The 16846-nt window shown below is 42.0% G+C and overlaps 1 protein-coding gene across 12 annotated transcripts in view; it reads right to left on the reverse strand.

Moving 5' to 3' along the window:
* Positions 1-16846, reverse strand: part of plekha6 (pleckstrin homology domain containing, family A member 6) — a 95350-nt gene that overhangs the window by 23980 nt on the left and 54524 nt on the right. For all 12 annotated transcript variants that reach the window (XM_018758591.2, XM_018758602.2, XM_018758599.2 and 9 more), the window contains 4 exons: positions 16635-16743; positions 16078-16182; positions 15856-15928; positions 6825-6925 (listed from right to left, as the gene is read on the reverse strand). In XM_018758591.2, the coding sequence (XP_018614107.2) occupies positions 6825-6925; positions 15856-15928; positions 16078-16182; positions 16635-16743 (388 nt within the window). The remainder of the gene's footprint in view (positions 1-6824; positions 6926-15855; positions 15929-16077; positions 16183-16634; positions 16744-16846) is intronic.

Consider the following 16846-nt stretch of genomic DNA (forward strand, 5'->3'; position numbering starts at 1 on the left):
AGCTCACCATTGTAAAGTTGAAAAAAATCTTAAGTCAAACCATCATAACTTGGGGAACACCTGTATACAGATAATCTATGAAAACCCACGGTAATATAAGCAATGTTTATAACCGTTCAAATTATTTGGCCGCAAGTGTTCAAAAATTCCACATTGAATAATACACAGACCTTAGGTACAGAAATTCAAGTACATTGTTTACAGTATAAAATTAAATCATTACAGCCTGTGGTTGTGATTTTTAATTAATAGGGGCATTCAGTCATTCAGCAATACAACTGGACATCAGTTTAAAAAGAAGGAATTTGTTTATACTTACCTCAAGGTAAGAATAATTCCAACAAGCTCACTTGCTCCAGACCTTCAATATTTCGTTCTTGAAAATATTTCTTATTTCATTGTGATTGCACATTATGCAAGCAAGTTGAGTATCCATGTATAGAGTCCACAGCTTGATCACATCCAGCTGTGCCACAGGTTACCGGTGCAAATATTTCTTTGTTGATGAGGCCTGCCTCGCACACTGCTAAATCTATTGAGACAAAACAGTCCCAATATTGATTCTCTCAGATCATTTCACTGTTGACTTTTTCATTAATTAATGAAGCAAGCTGAAAAGGTCAGGTTGATCCCTGTTCCATGGTACAGTAGTTCTTCCTTCTGAACTCATTCACTCACTTGTTATTCACAGTTACTGCTATCCTAAGGCAGGATCACAGCGGTTTAGAACCTACCACAGAAGCACTGGGTGCTAGGCCTATCCTGGGCAGGATGTCACTTCATCGAGGCCTCCAATTTAAAAAGTGGCTTAGGTTGACTTCTTACAGTAGGTTTGTATTTTTGAGGGCATTTTATGTGCATGTGTATGGATTCAAGTGGCTGAGTTAAATGCAGTCAACATGGAGAAGATGCCCCCCCTTACGTAGAAAAGATTTTCCTATTCAGAACAACAGCCCATGCCTCTGGCCTTTCCGAAAGAAAATTTTAAAAAAAAAAAACACACCACAAAACATCACAATCACATATCATGTCAACAGCTTCACACTGGTGGTGTCCTGGAGAGCACAGCTCTACGCAACGTCCCTGTAAGAACAACACTATTACACTGATTTCTCCCTTGGGGAAACATCAGCCAAAAAAGTCCAAGACGATATAATACAATCATGAGAGCTTTTTTTATTTAAATTTTCCTAAGTTTAAATAGCTCCAACTACAAATGGTTCAGAAAATATGTTTTCCTGCCTGTTTGTCAATATTATGACCATCAAAGAAACGTGACATCACATTTTCCTTTTAGGAAGGTTGGTGGTTAAGGCTAATCTCATCTGTCCTGCCTCTCCCTTCTTTCCTGCCTATCTCTTTTCCTTCAAGACTACTTTCAGCTGCAGGTGAAACTCTGTCACACTGAGTCACACTCGAAGGATAAATCCACACAGACTTTGTTGCTGTTGCCCTTCAACCAGAAGGATATACAGTCTGGTTGCTGTGACACAAGATTTTTTTTTCTATTTATAGACTCCAATTATAATTATAGCCTGAATGACAAAAACAGTCAGTCACTGGGGCTCTGTGAAGCTGGCATTCCAGAGACACGTGTGTTTCTTTCTTTTTTTTTTTTTTCTTCTTGTGAAGCTGTGTGGCAGGGTTATCTGCCTGCCTTCCCATTCTATTTACTCCTCCCCCTCCTTCTACAAAAGAAGGACAGATTAAAAACAACAAAAAACAGCCTCAGCAACACACTGCATCACGATGCCCAGATAAGGAGATTTTGCTGGAAGATCTGACTTAAAAGCCCAATGCTTTCCTTTGGTCATATCACTATATGGGTTGCAACCGTGCATTTGGGTGCGTGCACAGCATCAGCAGGGACAGAATCAGAGCCAGAATGAGTGGGCTTACATCTGGCTTGACCTGTTTTTCATCCTTTTCCTCCTACATAAAAAAAGGCCAATTGAGAGAACTACCTTGGTTAAGCGTTTGTTGTCCTCTGTTGGTAAGCACTCTATGAGAAAGATCATCTTGGTTCCAGCTGCAAACACACACAAACACACCCAGTCTATCTTTCAACCAGGGTTGCTAGAATCTGTGAGCAAGTTTATACTTTTTCAAACATAAAGATAATTGTATGTGCCTCCTTGATTACCCCAGACTGTTTACAGCGTGCACCTTGCCTCACACAGGTATCATGCTTCCAAATTTGTCCTTGTCTGGTCAGATATGGAGGCAAGTTCAGAAATTCCCTTGAGGCAGAGAAACAACTTTAAAATCCCTCAGTAGTGTCTCGTGGCTCTAACTGCCTGCCATCCTTTCTTTGAATTCTCCGTGCTTCCAATGTAGCATGCATGGATGACCAACTGAGGATTACGATTTGGCCATCTCTGCCTTGGATAATTAGGGCGTCAATCAAAGCAGTGTCACAGGCAGAACCTCCATCCTCTGCAAGATAGATCTGCACAGCGAGGAGTCCCGAGAGCTATAGCCAATGTAAAAGGTGTACCTTGCACCCCCTGCTGAGCTAACACATTACAGCTAACAGATTTTAACAGTTTTGATGTTAATTCCTCCTGTTACCAATACTGACACAAATATGTGTCATGCAGCCCATTAAACACCAACTAGTGGCTGCAGTTTGCCTGTCTGTAAACGTCAGGAGTTGAAAGCACTAGGGTGCAGCCTGTGTTCAGCTTAGTGTCATTAATGTTCTAGATGTGCCATATGGTTTCTGCACATTCCATAATTCCTGGTGGCAAAGCCTTGACTTAGTCATTTATTACAAAAAAAAGGCAAGATAACAAGTTTCTCCACCAAAACTATTCATGTGTGTCCGTATGTGTGTGTTTGCCGAGTGCATCTAACTTTTCAGCGCCATTCTTACTCATGAGGGGAGGGCCTAATCATACTCAAAGTGAGCCAGGCTACCCACCTCTTTAATCCATCAAATTAACTTGGCATGACACAGTACACATTCATGCCACTTCTCCCAACCACCCTCCACATTTTTGATGAGGTAGAACTACTTACACAAGTCACACAGTTCAATGAGGTGTTGCTGGTTGCTGCCTGCTGAAGAAATATACTCAGGCTTAGGTACGCGTCTACAGAGCAGGCTGGATGACAATGTGCTCTGTACTTGTAAGATAAGAGAAGTGGGTATTTATTTCAAGCAGAACTACAAGGGCAACTAAAGTCCTGTGACCCTGGGAACCTATTTGGGTTTCAGGAATGTGGAGTTGCTCCTCAGTATGCTAGTGGAAAGTGTGGGAATGGAAACAAAGACAGGCTCAGATAAACCTGGGCCAATAATACAAAGTAACATGCAGATTTCCTCTGCCTGCTTTTACTATAAACATAAGTATCTCTATATTCTACACATAATCTACAAGGCTGGTAATAGTCAAGTGCTTCAGTGTGATCACTTTCAACACATCCATTCATCCATCCATTTCCATAATCACTTGTCCCATGCAGGGTCTCAGTAGTTTGGAGCCTATCCTGGAATCACTGGACACAAAGCAGTGTACACCATGGACAGAATGCCAATCCATCACGGGGCAGTCTCTGTCTCTTTCCCTTCCTTTCTGTCTCTCTCTCTTTCTCAGACACACAGACACACATACACAGACATAAAAGTTGATGCATATATTATTATCATCATCATATTCATGTTTACACTATGGCCAATTTAGAGTCTCTGAATCACCTAAAATATGGCTTTGAACTGTCATAGGAAACCAGGGTATCCTGAAATGTATGTAACCATGGAGAAAACATGGAAACTCCAGACTGGAATGCACACCCAAACACATAGCCCCAGAGCAGTAAGTTCCAAGCACTTCCTGTTGGTACATTGGTGGTACATTGCATTGCTCACTTTCCACACACACACACACACACACTTTCTGAACCGCTTGTCCCATACGGGGTCGCGGGGAGCCGGAGCCTAACCGGCAACTCAGGGCATAAGGCCAGAGGGGGAGGGGACACACCCAGGACGGGACACCAGTCCGCCGCAAGGCACCCCAAGCGGGTCTCGAACCCCAGACCCACCAGACAGCAGGACCCAGTCCAACCCACTGCGCCACGGCGCCCCCCTCACTTTCCACAAATATGTCTACAAAAATTAAATTTAGTTGTGGGTATGTTTTATTGAGTTACTAATGTCATAAATTACTCTAATGTCATAATTAACATTTTTTACCTATTACTTTTGTGGATGTATGATTACCTGGGCATAGCCTGTTCTCCACTGTTATAGAATGGCATCAAAGTGAAGCGAGTCAAAGGGACAGATTAAGATGCACTCAGGCACCAGTTATGTAACAGCATTCATCAATATTCAAGTGGTGCTATTCTGAGTGTGAGCACTGGAAGCTTGCCGTAAATGCATACTGCTGCGAGAACTGCTACCCCCACCCTAGGAGAAACTGCACCATGCACCCACTGCAGTTGCCTAGGCACGCTGCAAGGTAATACAGGGACAGGCCCTGAGCCATAACACAAAAAACAAACCGTTGGGTCATCTGACAGTACATAGCACAATAGCACTGCACCATCAGTAGAGCTGCTACATACAGTATATGCTGGACATGTATCCGAGAAAGAAGCATCATTTACAGGAAAAAAGGATCCAAATAGTCCGGGGATGCCTAATGAAGAAGGAGAAAAGGATCTAAAGTATGTCATCAGGCTCGCTAAGGCCCTCAACACTGATGTCCAAGCACAAATATGTGATTCTATATTTGTCAGTTGTGGGGGTGCAGTGGCGCAGTGGGTTGGACCAGGTCCTGCTCTCTAGTGGGTCTGGGGTTCGAGTCCCGCTTGGGGTGCCTTGCGAGAGACTGACGTCCTGTCCTGGGTGTGTCCCCTCCCCCTCCGGCCTTACGCCCTGTGTTGCCGGGTAGGCTCCGGTTCCCCGTGACCCCGTATGGGACAAGCGGTTCTGAAAATGTGTGTGTGTGTTTGTCAGTATGAGGAACAACAATGTACAATTCATTATATTCACTGGCATAAATCGTGACTGGAGACATAACACAGCCTGACTCTTAGCAACAAAATAAGAAAAATATACATTTCGAAACAAGAAGAGAGATTTAGTACATCTGCTGACACAAAAGCCTGTGTGTTCCTTTGTAATACCATAATATACCTGAAAGGGTAAAGTATCAGCATCACAAGCGAATCAACTTTACTGCAGGCGTACCAAAGTGAACATACCAAAAAGAAGTGTGAAATACTAGCAAAAAAATGAGAAAAGAGGAGTGACTTTGGCATTTGGAAAGCACTAAGACACTCCTCTCCATTCACTGTAATTGCGGAAGATCAGGCAGGTACAAAACTGTTACACAAGCCATGCGACTGGGTCACCGCCTTCTGATGAATTATTTACTTGTGCTTAGGGACAGTCTGTTTAACATTTTCTCTCAAAGCTTGGCGACTCTGTATACCACAGCAATGCATAGCTCCTCCTCTCTTCCAGAAGTGCAGCAATGACATTTGCATGTAAATAATGTCAACTACAGCCTTTTGTCACTCATAATAAATGGAACCAAAGTTGTGAGATAGTATTATTGAGACATGTGTCATTCTTATATTATTCGAAACCCCCCTACCAACCCAGCTTGCTTTCAATAATTCGCTTGGTATTGCCAAGTCCGCTGGTGTCCACATGTTATGCGGCAGAGGGTAGAAGACTGACCCATTAAGGCTGAGCTGTTGTGCGTCCACTCCCCTGTAAATCGTACTAAGCTCATTGGGTGATTTGAATTGACGGGCATCCTGGGAGTTTCAACAGAAACTTTTCCAAGACCTGTGGAGACTTGAGAGAGATTCCCTTCCCCACCCTAGGCCCTAGGGTAGTCGTGGTGAGAGGGTGGGGGTGGGGGTGGGGTGCAGAAAGGCAGGAACGACTACGCAATCAATACAGCCAAGAATACCTTACTCCACCCATCTGGTTGGCTTCTCTATATTCCCCACAGACAAAAGTCACTCACAGTCTGGTTAACTTTGTCTACAGCTGCATTACTTAGCAGGAAATGGCAATTATATAAAACTCATTGGTAGTTAATATTACTGGGTGCAGAATGATCATTTTTGATGCCAGTGGTATGTTTGCCAAAAGAAATATAATAAACACAATGAAGATGTTAATTTATATACAGCATAAACAGAAAACATTTTCAATGCTCCTCACACGGGCACTTGTAAAATATGAGTAGTCACACTTCTCAATGGACACTGTGGACTGGTGTTTCTGAGGCACATTTCCTTTGACAGAGTGGCCTTTATGCGCAGCTCATTCTCTCGCACAACACTGTGCACTTATAAAAACGTCCAACTGTGAAGTTCAGAGTTTTCTCAGCTACTGAGAGCGCAGGCAATGCGTTTTGAAAGCCTGTCAGAACCATTTTTCTCTAGTTTGTCAGAATGACATTGCATGGGCCATTCCTGTACATTCCAGAAAGCTGGAAAGCGATGGGCAGTGCCACAGATAGTCACACAGATAGCAAGACTCACACACACACACACACACACACACACACACACACACACACACACACACACATTTTCAGAACCGCTTGTCCCTTACGGGGTCACGGGGAACCGGAGCCTACCCGGCAACACAGGGCGTAAGGCCGGAGGGGGAGGGGACACACCCAGGACGGGACGCCAGTCCGTCGCAAGGCACCCCAAGTGGGACTCGAACCCCAGACCCACCGGACAGCAGGACTGCGGTCCAACCCACTGCGCCACCGCACCCCCCACATCCACAGGAACATAAAAAACAAAAATCTTCAGCCCAATTTCTTGACCAAAAATATACTGACCTTAAAAGCGTACTTTCGGCTGATATTGTCAGTGGACTGGACCACCCTGATCCGGAAGCCAAGCAGTGGGAGACTCCCCAGGACCCCTTCTTCCTTCTCGTCTGGGCAGCGAAGGTAGAGAAAGTACAGCTCAATAGTTGATGTCAAGACAGGAGTAAAAGCTGTTATGTTCCAGTCACACATCAGGGTCATGCGGTAGCCTCCGAAAAAGAGCACTATTCCAGTCACAGTCCACGACAGCGGATGATCCGTTTTTCCAGTGCACAAGAGGTTGAGTAACAATGGCAAAATAAAGTCAGCAACACCTGGTAAATCTCATTGTTGACATCCATTTTATCTACATATCTACATGAAGGACTACGCAAACCTATAAGAAATGTATCTATGAAACTCGCTGTAATTAAATCATGAAGAAGAATGATACATATGAGGTAGTGAGAGTCTAACAGCAAGATTTTCCTCTTCTGAGCTATTCTCTGTCTCTCTGTGCTATGGAAGGATTGCTCTTGTGTTCAGGAGAGCGAGGGTGTGTGTGTGTGTGTGTGTGTGTGTGTGTGTGTGTGTGTGTGTGTGTGTGCGCGTGCCCTGGCTTGGGGGGAGGAGCGAACCAACCATGGGGGGGGGGGGGGGGGGGGTGTGTGTGTGTGTTTGCGCTGCTGCTACTGCTTCTGGGGCCGATAGCTGAGCCCAAGAGATAACTATCAACCCCGTGACTCAGAGGGTTTGGAATCCGAGACCTGGCCCGGGCTCAAATGTACCTGCCTGTGCAGTCAATGGAAGGCCGTGTGTCCTGTCACAGGTGCAGCTGGAACTGCACAAATAAATGCAAGCACTCAGAAAAGCAGACACGCAGAAGTGCTGCCTTGTTGTTATTAAGCTGTGAGTGGTTTGCAAAGCAACAGCACGATGATCCATGCCTCCTCCTCTGGCACGTGGATAACAAAGCAGTGAACCAGCAGCTTCAACTGAACCGTCACCTGTCACCAAGACGTAGAAAGGTTTCAAATAAAAGACAATGGGCCAGACTACAGAACTTGTCCTCGCTCTTCGAGTCTGAACTTCCACACCCAAACAAACATGAAGATTCAACTAAAGCAGCAAGACATGCACCTTTGCACTGAGCAAAACAAATCTTTCAAAGGGTGAGCCAGCACTTCACCATTAGCTCTTTGACATCTTCCCAGCCTCTTTCAGATTCTCCATAAAGAGCACAGAACATAAATACCTGAAGTGAACTGACTTTAGGATGCCTATTAAAAGTTATATATTTTTTTAAAATCTCATTGCAATGCAATGTCAACAACCGCTTGTCCTGAGCAGGGTCGCAGTGAGCTGGAGCTTTATCCGGCAACACAGGGCGCAAGGTTGAATGGGGAGGGGACCCAAGGGGACCCACCCAGGACAGGATGCCAATCCATCGCAAGGCACCCTAAGCAGAGCTCAGACCCCAGACCCAACACTGAGCAGGCACTGGCTCAACCCACCACACCATACAGTGTTTAATTGAATTTAATTCTAAAAAGAATCAGCTCACAATTTAACAGAGTAAAAGTCCCCAAAAGGACAATGGAATAGTATGCAGACTTTATTATGTCTTCATTGGATGATTAATAATGTGTGGGAATCCAGCACTATTAAATTGCCTATTAGTTTGGTTGTAATCATTCACAGCCACTCATGGGCCCATCTTTATCATTTATGCTGTCAGAATGTTTGGTGGAAACTAAAAAAAAATCAACCAGGACCTGTCAGACCGGCTCTTCCTTATTGTCATGAAAAAGAAAGCAGTAAACAGCTTCGTCATGCATGCCCTCCTCCACCATCCTCGAACAGCATCCCACAGCTGGATGCATGGGAATGAGGAGATAAAGCAGCATGCTGCAAATCTCAAGATATACAAGCAGGCAGAAATGGATTGGTTCCAGGCTTCTTGTGATCATAGAACCTAGCCTGAGAAAAAGATACACTTCCCACTGACCAAGTGGCCGAAGAAAAGAGGTCAATGCCTCAACGAGGAAGAGGTCAACTAAACCCCAGCCTCCATAGACACAGATTAATTCTGGCCCTCGTACACTCTGCTAACAGGTCTGTTTAGATCTCTACTTGAATTTAGTTAGGATGAGAATAAAGAATATAGACTAATTTTTCTGAATCAGTGTAAGATCACTTGATAAGCAGTTTACATTTACATTTATTCATTTAGCAGACACTTTTCTTCAAAGCGATGTACCTCTCATAGAAAATACAATGTGTACATTACATTAGTAGAAAGAGACACTTAGATGTAGACACATAATTCTTAAGTACAGTTAGCTTCTTTCTTTCCATATGAACCAATGTACATCATACAAGTAGCATGCACTATAGGGGAACCGGAACAGCATGTCTTTGGACTGTCGGAGGAAACCCACACAGACACAGGGAGAACATGCAAATTCCACACAGACTGATAAGGGATTGAACCCATGTCCTCTTGCACCACCCAGCCACTCTGAGACTGCAGTGCTACTCACAGTGCCACCATGCTGTCCTACATGTTTATAGAATTAATGCATAAAATACAGAGCAAAAAAGTAATCCAGCCTGGTATATATGGTGCCATCAAGCCCACATACCATCATATATGTACACTCTTATACACACCTTAAAGACCAATACCACAGAAGACAATGTTGTTATCAGTTTTCTGTCCAAGAACATCATACACATATGCTTAGAGCTACTGTATATAGCCAAGATATTTCTCCATTAGAAGAGAAAGTGTGGCAGGAAGTTCAATGATTAGACCTGACACCTTGTACTTCAAGGCCTCAGGTTTCAGTTTCACCTGCTGTAGTACTCTTGAGTAAGGTACTTCCTTTAAAATGGTTTTAGCAAAAATTACACAGCTATATAAAAGGGTAAGTCATTGTAAGTCACTGCAGAAGAGTATTAGATTAAAAATAAATGTAAAGTAATATACCATCCAGTGCTTCATTAGGCTATATTAAAAAATCTATATGAATATGTATGCAGCTTCATGAGGAAAATTGACACTGTACTTAATATACACTGGTAAGAACAGACACTGTTCAATACATGTGCATACACATTACAGGAGCGTGAACATATAGAGCGTTTAGACTTAGACAAAGTATGACATACAAAGAAAATGTGCTGATACACACATAAGGTCAAACAGGGTTGTAGAGCACTGAACATTACATATTTCCACAACTTACTGCAGTTTCTCGCTGTTGCATGCACGTGCAGGTTAGGTCATAGGTCAAAACTCCAGCAGAGGAATCTAAAGGGTAAACTGTGCTGGCATTCTCGACCTTTCCTTGAAAATGGTGGTGGGGACTGAAATGGGGGATAGCATGGGCAAAACAAAGTGTTAAATGATAAGGAAGAATTAGGTAAATTCTTACCAATGAAAAAATGAACCTATAGCCATAATCTATACATACCTATTCTGGTATACAGTACATAATCTTAATATTTTACAATATTTTAAGATTTTAAGGCAACTGTGTCAGTAGATACTGAGGAACTAAATCTGGAATATACCAGTGTTTCAAATATACTGCTTCCAATTCCTTTTCCTTTGAAAACACACACACAGATTGTCAGAGGCCGCTAGTCCTGAGCAGGGTTGCAGCAAGCTGGGGCCTGGCCCAGCGGCATGGGGGGGGTCATACCCAGGTCAGGATGCCAGTCTGTCGCATGGCACACCAAGCAGGACTCAAACCCCAGACCCACCAGAGAGTGGGACCTGGTCAAGCCTGCTGTGCCACCGCACCCCCTTCTTTGATCTTCTTTAATGAAATCAAATTTAATTATTTAGCCTATTGTGTACAATTTTCCAAGCCAAGTTGACATATTCTGCAAACTTTGTAGCTTCCAAATAACTTTGTTATATTTCTTTTTTAATCACCTGCTGATTTTGCAATCACTTGAAAATTCATGACATATTTAGGCCAGTATTTACATTCAAAGGAGCTGCTGTGGTTTACTCCACTCTGCCCAAAATTTTCCACTTAACTGCAGAAACAAAAACAATTTCGTAACATTAAGAACAAAACTGTATTTGTTTTTACTTAGCTTTTCAGTTCTAGCACAGCATCAGAGACTATGCAATTTTGTTTTTGTAAGATAATACCTTTCAGGAGCTAAATAAATTATTTAGGCTGAAGCTGAAGTATCCTGAGCTCCTTTTTTATAAATGACTTTCTCTAACTTTTTTTCATTCTAAACCATTTTTCCAAAAACCAATCTTTTTTTTACAGAAAACAGTCGTGAAAGCAGCTTTTTTCAAGTTCTTCAAATTGAAGACAATGCCAAGAGATGTGTGAAACTAAACATTTTTATATAGTTATACTGCTATCAGACTTCCTGATGAAGAGCAAATTATAAAGTTTACTAATTGCACTAGGTTTTAGCATAATGTTTATCAAAATACCTTTATGTTTAAAAGAGGAGATGAAAAGGGGTTTCAGGGCTTGTTCTAGGGCTTGAAGGAACTGGGTTCTGGTTTAAGGAACTGTATACATCTATGACTGCTGGCATAAATTCGATCAGGATGTCAGCACTCATATCCTATAGCAAGACATGTCATTTTCAGTAAATCGCTAGAAGATCAGAAACCTGTTTAGGGTTTTACAACTGAAGTACTTCATCAGATGCCCTACAGTTAGACTACAAAAGCAAGCATAAATACTATAGTATTATGGTTTCTTTCAGGCCAGTCAGCAGCTATAGTATGATGTACAAGTAGACTGGGAGACTTAGTCAGACTCACTGGAGTCAGATGGACAACAATGGACTCAGTCCTGAAAGGGGTTGTGTTCCAGATTATCGAGAAGGCTTTACTGCCATTAAGGTGAAGGCTGGCACTGGGAACAGGACTTAAATGATAATGTTGGGCAGGTAGCCAACCAGTGCCACTGCCTTAAATGGAAGACTATGTCTTATGCTACTTCCAGACCATGTGTACTGTTGTCACCAGAAAATATCTACTATTACACCTATTCTTTTCCAGTTCCTCGAAGTTTAAAGTGAGTTATGGATGGAAAATAACCCACAGCGCGTAGGCAATATTCAAGCTTCTTTTGTCTTGAAGTTTTATGCTTTCTGGTATACATGGCATATTGTATATCCATGCTTTATACATATTGTGGCGTGCAGCGCCATGGGTTTGGATGGGGCGAAGAAGGACGCGGAGGCAGCGTTCGTTACGAACGATTTATTTGAACACCAGCACCAGGGAAATAATGTTCTCGGTCAGAGGACCCCGTTTCCTCCAGGACCTGTGCCTACAGCCAGCCTTCCCAGCCTGCTTAGCGTCCCCAGGCTCTCTCCCCTTTCTCCCCAGGCAGACGCAAACACGCCCTTTTATTCCCCATCCGTCACCAAACACTAACCAATTTATTCGAACAACACTACCAAGGAAATAATGCCCTCGGTCTGAGGACCCAATTTCCTCTAGAACCTGCGCCTGCAGCCAGCCTTTCCAGTCTGCTTAGCACCCTCAGGCTCTCTCTGAACACACCAGTGGACACAGTCACCCCATCATTTTCCCCAGAAGCGCCACCAAACACTAACCAGTAACAATAAAACACATTTCCCACTAAAAACAGCAACGTGGCTCCTTACAATATAACTCCCAAAGTCAGTTTGTTGCAAAATAATAAAAATTTAATCTGGAATTTATCTCTTATGTGCAAAAGGTTTCTCAAATGTCTCTGGTGTCTTTGTAAGGTTTAATCAGTGAGAATAAGACATGATATTGCACCACCTTATTGTTTGGCAATATTTCACAACCCCTCTGTCAAGGAGTTTGTTTGTTGATGTTGCTCCACACTGGACAATTAGAGGTCTTAAAAACAGATACCAAGCAGACACATACAGACAGCACTGAAAACCTGGGTTTAGCTCTCTAACAACTGTTATTACTCAAGAAAATCCCACAGTCCCAGAATTCCTTTACTTAGTATGTTCTGTTCATTAGACGTTATCATCAAAATATCTGGATTAAAAAAATCAGTAGTGACAATGATGCTGTTCTAATCCCCATCTCACATTATTTTCACAAGCCTTCTACAAAACTCTGAATCTGACTTTTATGGGGTAAGGAATTTTATTGGAACAGCTGAAATCTTCAAATATGTGTATTAATGACCTCACTTCATACACCACTTTTAAGTAACTATAATAAAAATAACAGAAGAAACATCTATCCATCTAATTTCAATAACCACTTGTCCTGAGCATGGCTGCAGTCAGCTATAGCCTGTCCCAGATGTACTCCAAGCAAGGCAGAGGAGGGTAGATCCAGGAAGGGACACCAGTCAATCACAAGATACCCACACACAAAATACTGACAATTTACCTTCACCAGTCCACCCGAACTTTATGATTTTGGACTTTTGCAAGAAACCAGAGTACCAAGAGGAAACCTATACAGACACAGGGAGAACATGCAAACGTCACACAGGCTGAGTGGGGATCAAACCCATTTTCTTTCACAGCACTCAGAAGCTGTGAGGTGGCAGCGGTACTCACAAAGTCATTATGCCACATGGAAGAAACAATTCAGCTCTTACATCAGTAAAGAGACTGACATAGGTCTGCCACTTTTTTTTTGCATAAGACTATTTAAAGAGAATGATTAAAATTGTACTGAAACGGCAGAGAGAGGACAAAGTATTATTATTAATTAATGTTTAGCTGGCACCTTAAGGGGGGCGTGGTGGTGCAGTGGGTTGGACCGGGTCCTGCTCTCCAGTGGATCTGGGGTTTGAGTCCCACTTGGGATGCCTTGCGACGGACTAGCGTCCTGTCCTGGGTGTCTCCCCTCCCCCTCCAGCCTTACAACCTCTGTTGCCAGGTTAGGCTCTGGCTCCCCGTGACCCCAAATGGGACATGGGGTTCAGAATATGTGTGTGTGTATTCTAAAAATTAATGTTTTACGTGGAGCTAATTTTCACACCTCTTCACTATCAGCTGACTTCTGTTGGTGACTTCATTGGCCGTTGTCACAGTTATCATTGGTTAACTTTTCCAGCGAGACTAATCAGAGTTTAGTTCTGACTAATTAGAGTTTAGTGTTGAATTTTGTTGAATTTGAATAGTTGAATAGTGTTGAATTTTGCGCCGCCTTAATTGATGTCCAATTTCATTTCATTTCGTTTTATTTTCATGAGGAAAAAAGAGCATACTTAAAAGAGCTTAAAAAGAGCTTAATAAATTAATGTTTTTTCCGTGTTGTGACAGTTTAATTGAATAAAGGTTTAGTGTGTTTTTGCTATGTTTTAACCAAGGTTTTTGGCAAATTTCTTCCATAGGGCAGGACCCATCCAAACCCGCTGCGCTACCACACCCACTCCCCACCCACCCCACCCCCCGTGATCACATTTTCAGGTAATCTAACCTAAAACATATTCTAACCATCTATAGGCAGTGCTAGCTACATATTCACCAACAAATGTTTTGTCATCTTTCTCAGAATGTCAGTTTCACTGCACATGAACTCCAAAACATCATACTGTAAGTTGTGTTTCTATCTTGCTGTCTATCAGGAAAATAATCAGCAAGCAATCTCTGCTTGCTTTATGAGCACAATTTCAATGTCAACAATAGTACTGGAATATCACTTAAATTGCCAGGTTAGACAACATTTACCTGTCTGCAATAAACTACCTAAATATCTTGTAATGGGACGGTTGGTACCATAGTGGTTAGAACTGCTGCCTTTGGAACCATAGGTTACAGGCCTGAATCTCATATCCAGCTGTGCTACCCTAAAATTGCCCCAGTAAAAAGGAACCCACTGTATAAATGGGTAAAGAATTGTAGGTATCCTAACATTGTAATCTGCTTTGGAGAAAAGCATCAGCTAAATCAAACAATATAAATGTATTCAAGTCAGTGCTAGCTACTATCTAATGTTGATGTACTTTAAGTCCCACTCCTGTCACTATTTCATTGCCAGTGACTAATGCTTTTACTAAATGGTGATCATCCTGATAAAGGTGTCAGCTAAATGGCAAATAATTGACATAACTATTTGTCTGGATCATAGGATGACGCAGTCGTTAGAGTGCTCAGAAGACACAAGTCTATATTGCTACATCCGTTTTAGCACTCTTGGTGAAGATGCACACACTGAACTGAATGCAGCAAAAATTTTTCAACTGCATGAACAGGTGAATAAATAATGGATAATAATGATACCTACCAGACTGTGGTATTTTGTTTTATTTGACTACAATAATTCAATAATTACTCTTATTGACTGTATCTAATATACTTTATTTTCAGAATTTCATGTAACTGAAAGAAATGTACATAATTTATTTACAACTACACATACTGTATATGTAAACTGAAAAGTTAGTGGGTCAAAGCATTATAATGTATTATAAATCAAAGTAACTTGTTTCTTGACCTGATACTTTTTTCATTTTTACTGAAGAACATTTTTAGAGAAATTCCATATTTTTATGTGATAGCACTTTTATTTGAGCATTGAACAATATTTTGACTACTATATCCACCTCCACTTTACTCAGACAGTCCTATATACAAAACAATTTTCAAACCCACAACCCAGGACACGTGAGACACCAACACCACTATTTTGCTATGAACTAATTACTGAAAAAAATTCTATTATATTATATTATATTTAAAGAATTTAAAGCAAATAAACTTGAAACAAGGAGGAACTCTGAGATCCAGACTGGCCTAGTCATAAGGGGCAAGCCACTGAACCACATCTAAATTGTTATCATGTTTAACCATAACAGAGAAGCAGTTTTCCAATACAAATGACTTTTTCACCCATATATGGACAACTTATTGACATGGTGTAAGTCTGTACTAAACTTGAATACCATTTATGCATACCAGCTACACCAATAAAAATTCATACATTCATTAATTTATCGAAAACATAATTATTCTAACAAAACATATGAATCTCATTTAGTGAAATATATGACAACATTGCATACAGAGGACGATAAATACAGTGAATGTGATTTCATACCTTTGTAATAGAAGAGACAGCGGTCTGTCAAAACAAACCAACGCTTGTTCCATTGTTTCATTCCATTGCTTGCCTGAGGGAAAGAATATTTGAAAATCAAACTTTGCTAATTTAACCACTGAAAACAAAACAAAGGTGCCAAAAAGGCTAAGCTAGCATATAACGGTTGTTAAGCTATGTTGTCTTTTTATGGTATCAGAATGCATGAAGAAGGAATTGTACCTGCTTGTAGAGCCAGCCTTGCTTGCTGATCTCCGCTTTGGGGTTCCTGCGCATGGAGTTGGAGCGCTTTCCAAATGTGGCAGCTTTCCTTGAGGAACGAGGTGCCTACAGAGCCAGTTGAGAATACATGTGAGGAATCAAGATATTATCATCATGTTTTTCCCATAAACGTACAACACAGTATTTAGAGTATTGTTTAATTTTTTTTTAAGCAACCACCCTCTTCACATAGTACTTTAAATGGAGATGGAGAAAACAAAGTGAAAATATGGAATATCAGCAACTTCAGTGCAGACAATTTAAATTGAAACAGGTTATAGTTGAATCCTGCCCTTGATGGCCACTAAACGCTTGCTTTCAATGAGCAGAAAAAGCCCAGTAAATCTGTTACTGATTTATAGAACTACCACCCTATATTCATGTCTCCTTAAAGTTTCATTGTAGCTGACTGACACACACTCATATCTGTGCAGTCCGAAGAACTTTGCTTGCTCTAAGTTCTCTTCGGAAGCTGTTTTGGAAGAGAGCTGAACACAAGGCCTTGCTGCAGCACTGACCCGTCCATTGAGCTGTGACTCCGGGGACAGGTCGGACACCGTGGCAAAGCTGTTGGAGTTGGCGTCGCCCCTCCCTGCTGCCTTCCCGTTCATGTCCAGCGCCATGCTCCTGCACACACACATCCAGAAGCGACACATGTTCTCAGTGTTGATGCTGCGAGAGTGAAAGATGCACGGTACACACCACTTCACAACCTCCACTGGTGGGTTCC

The sequence above is a fragment of the Scleropages formosus genome, chromosome 2 (assembly GCF_900964775.1).
Source record: "Scleropages formosus chromosome 2, fSclFor1.1, whole genome shotgun sequence".
Lineage (NCBI taxonomy): Eukaryota > Metazoa > Chordata > Actinopteri > Osteoglossiformes > Osteoglossidae > Scleropages > Scleropages formosus.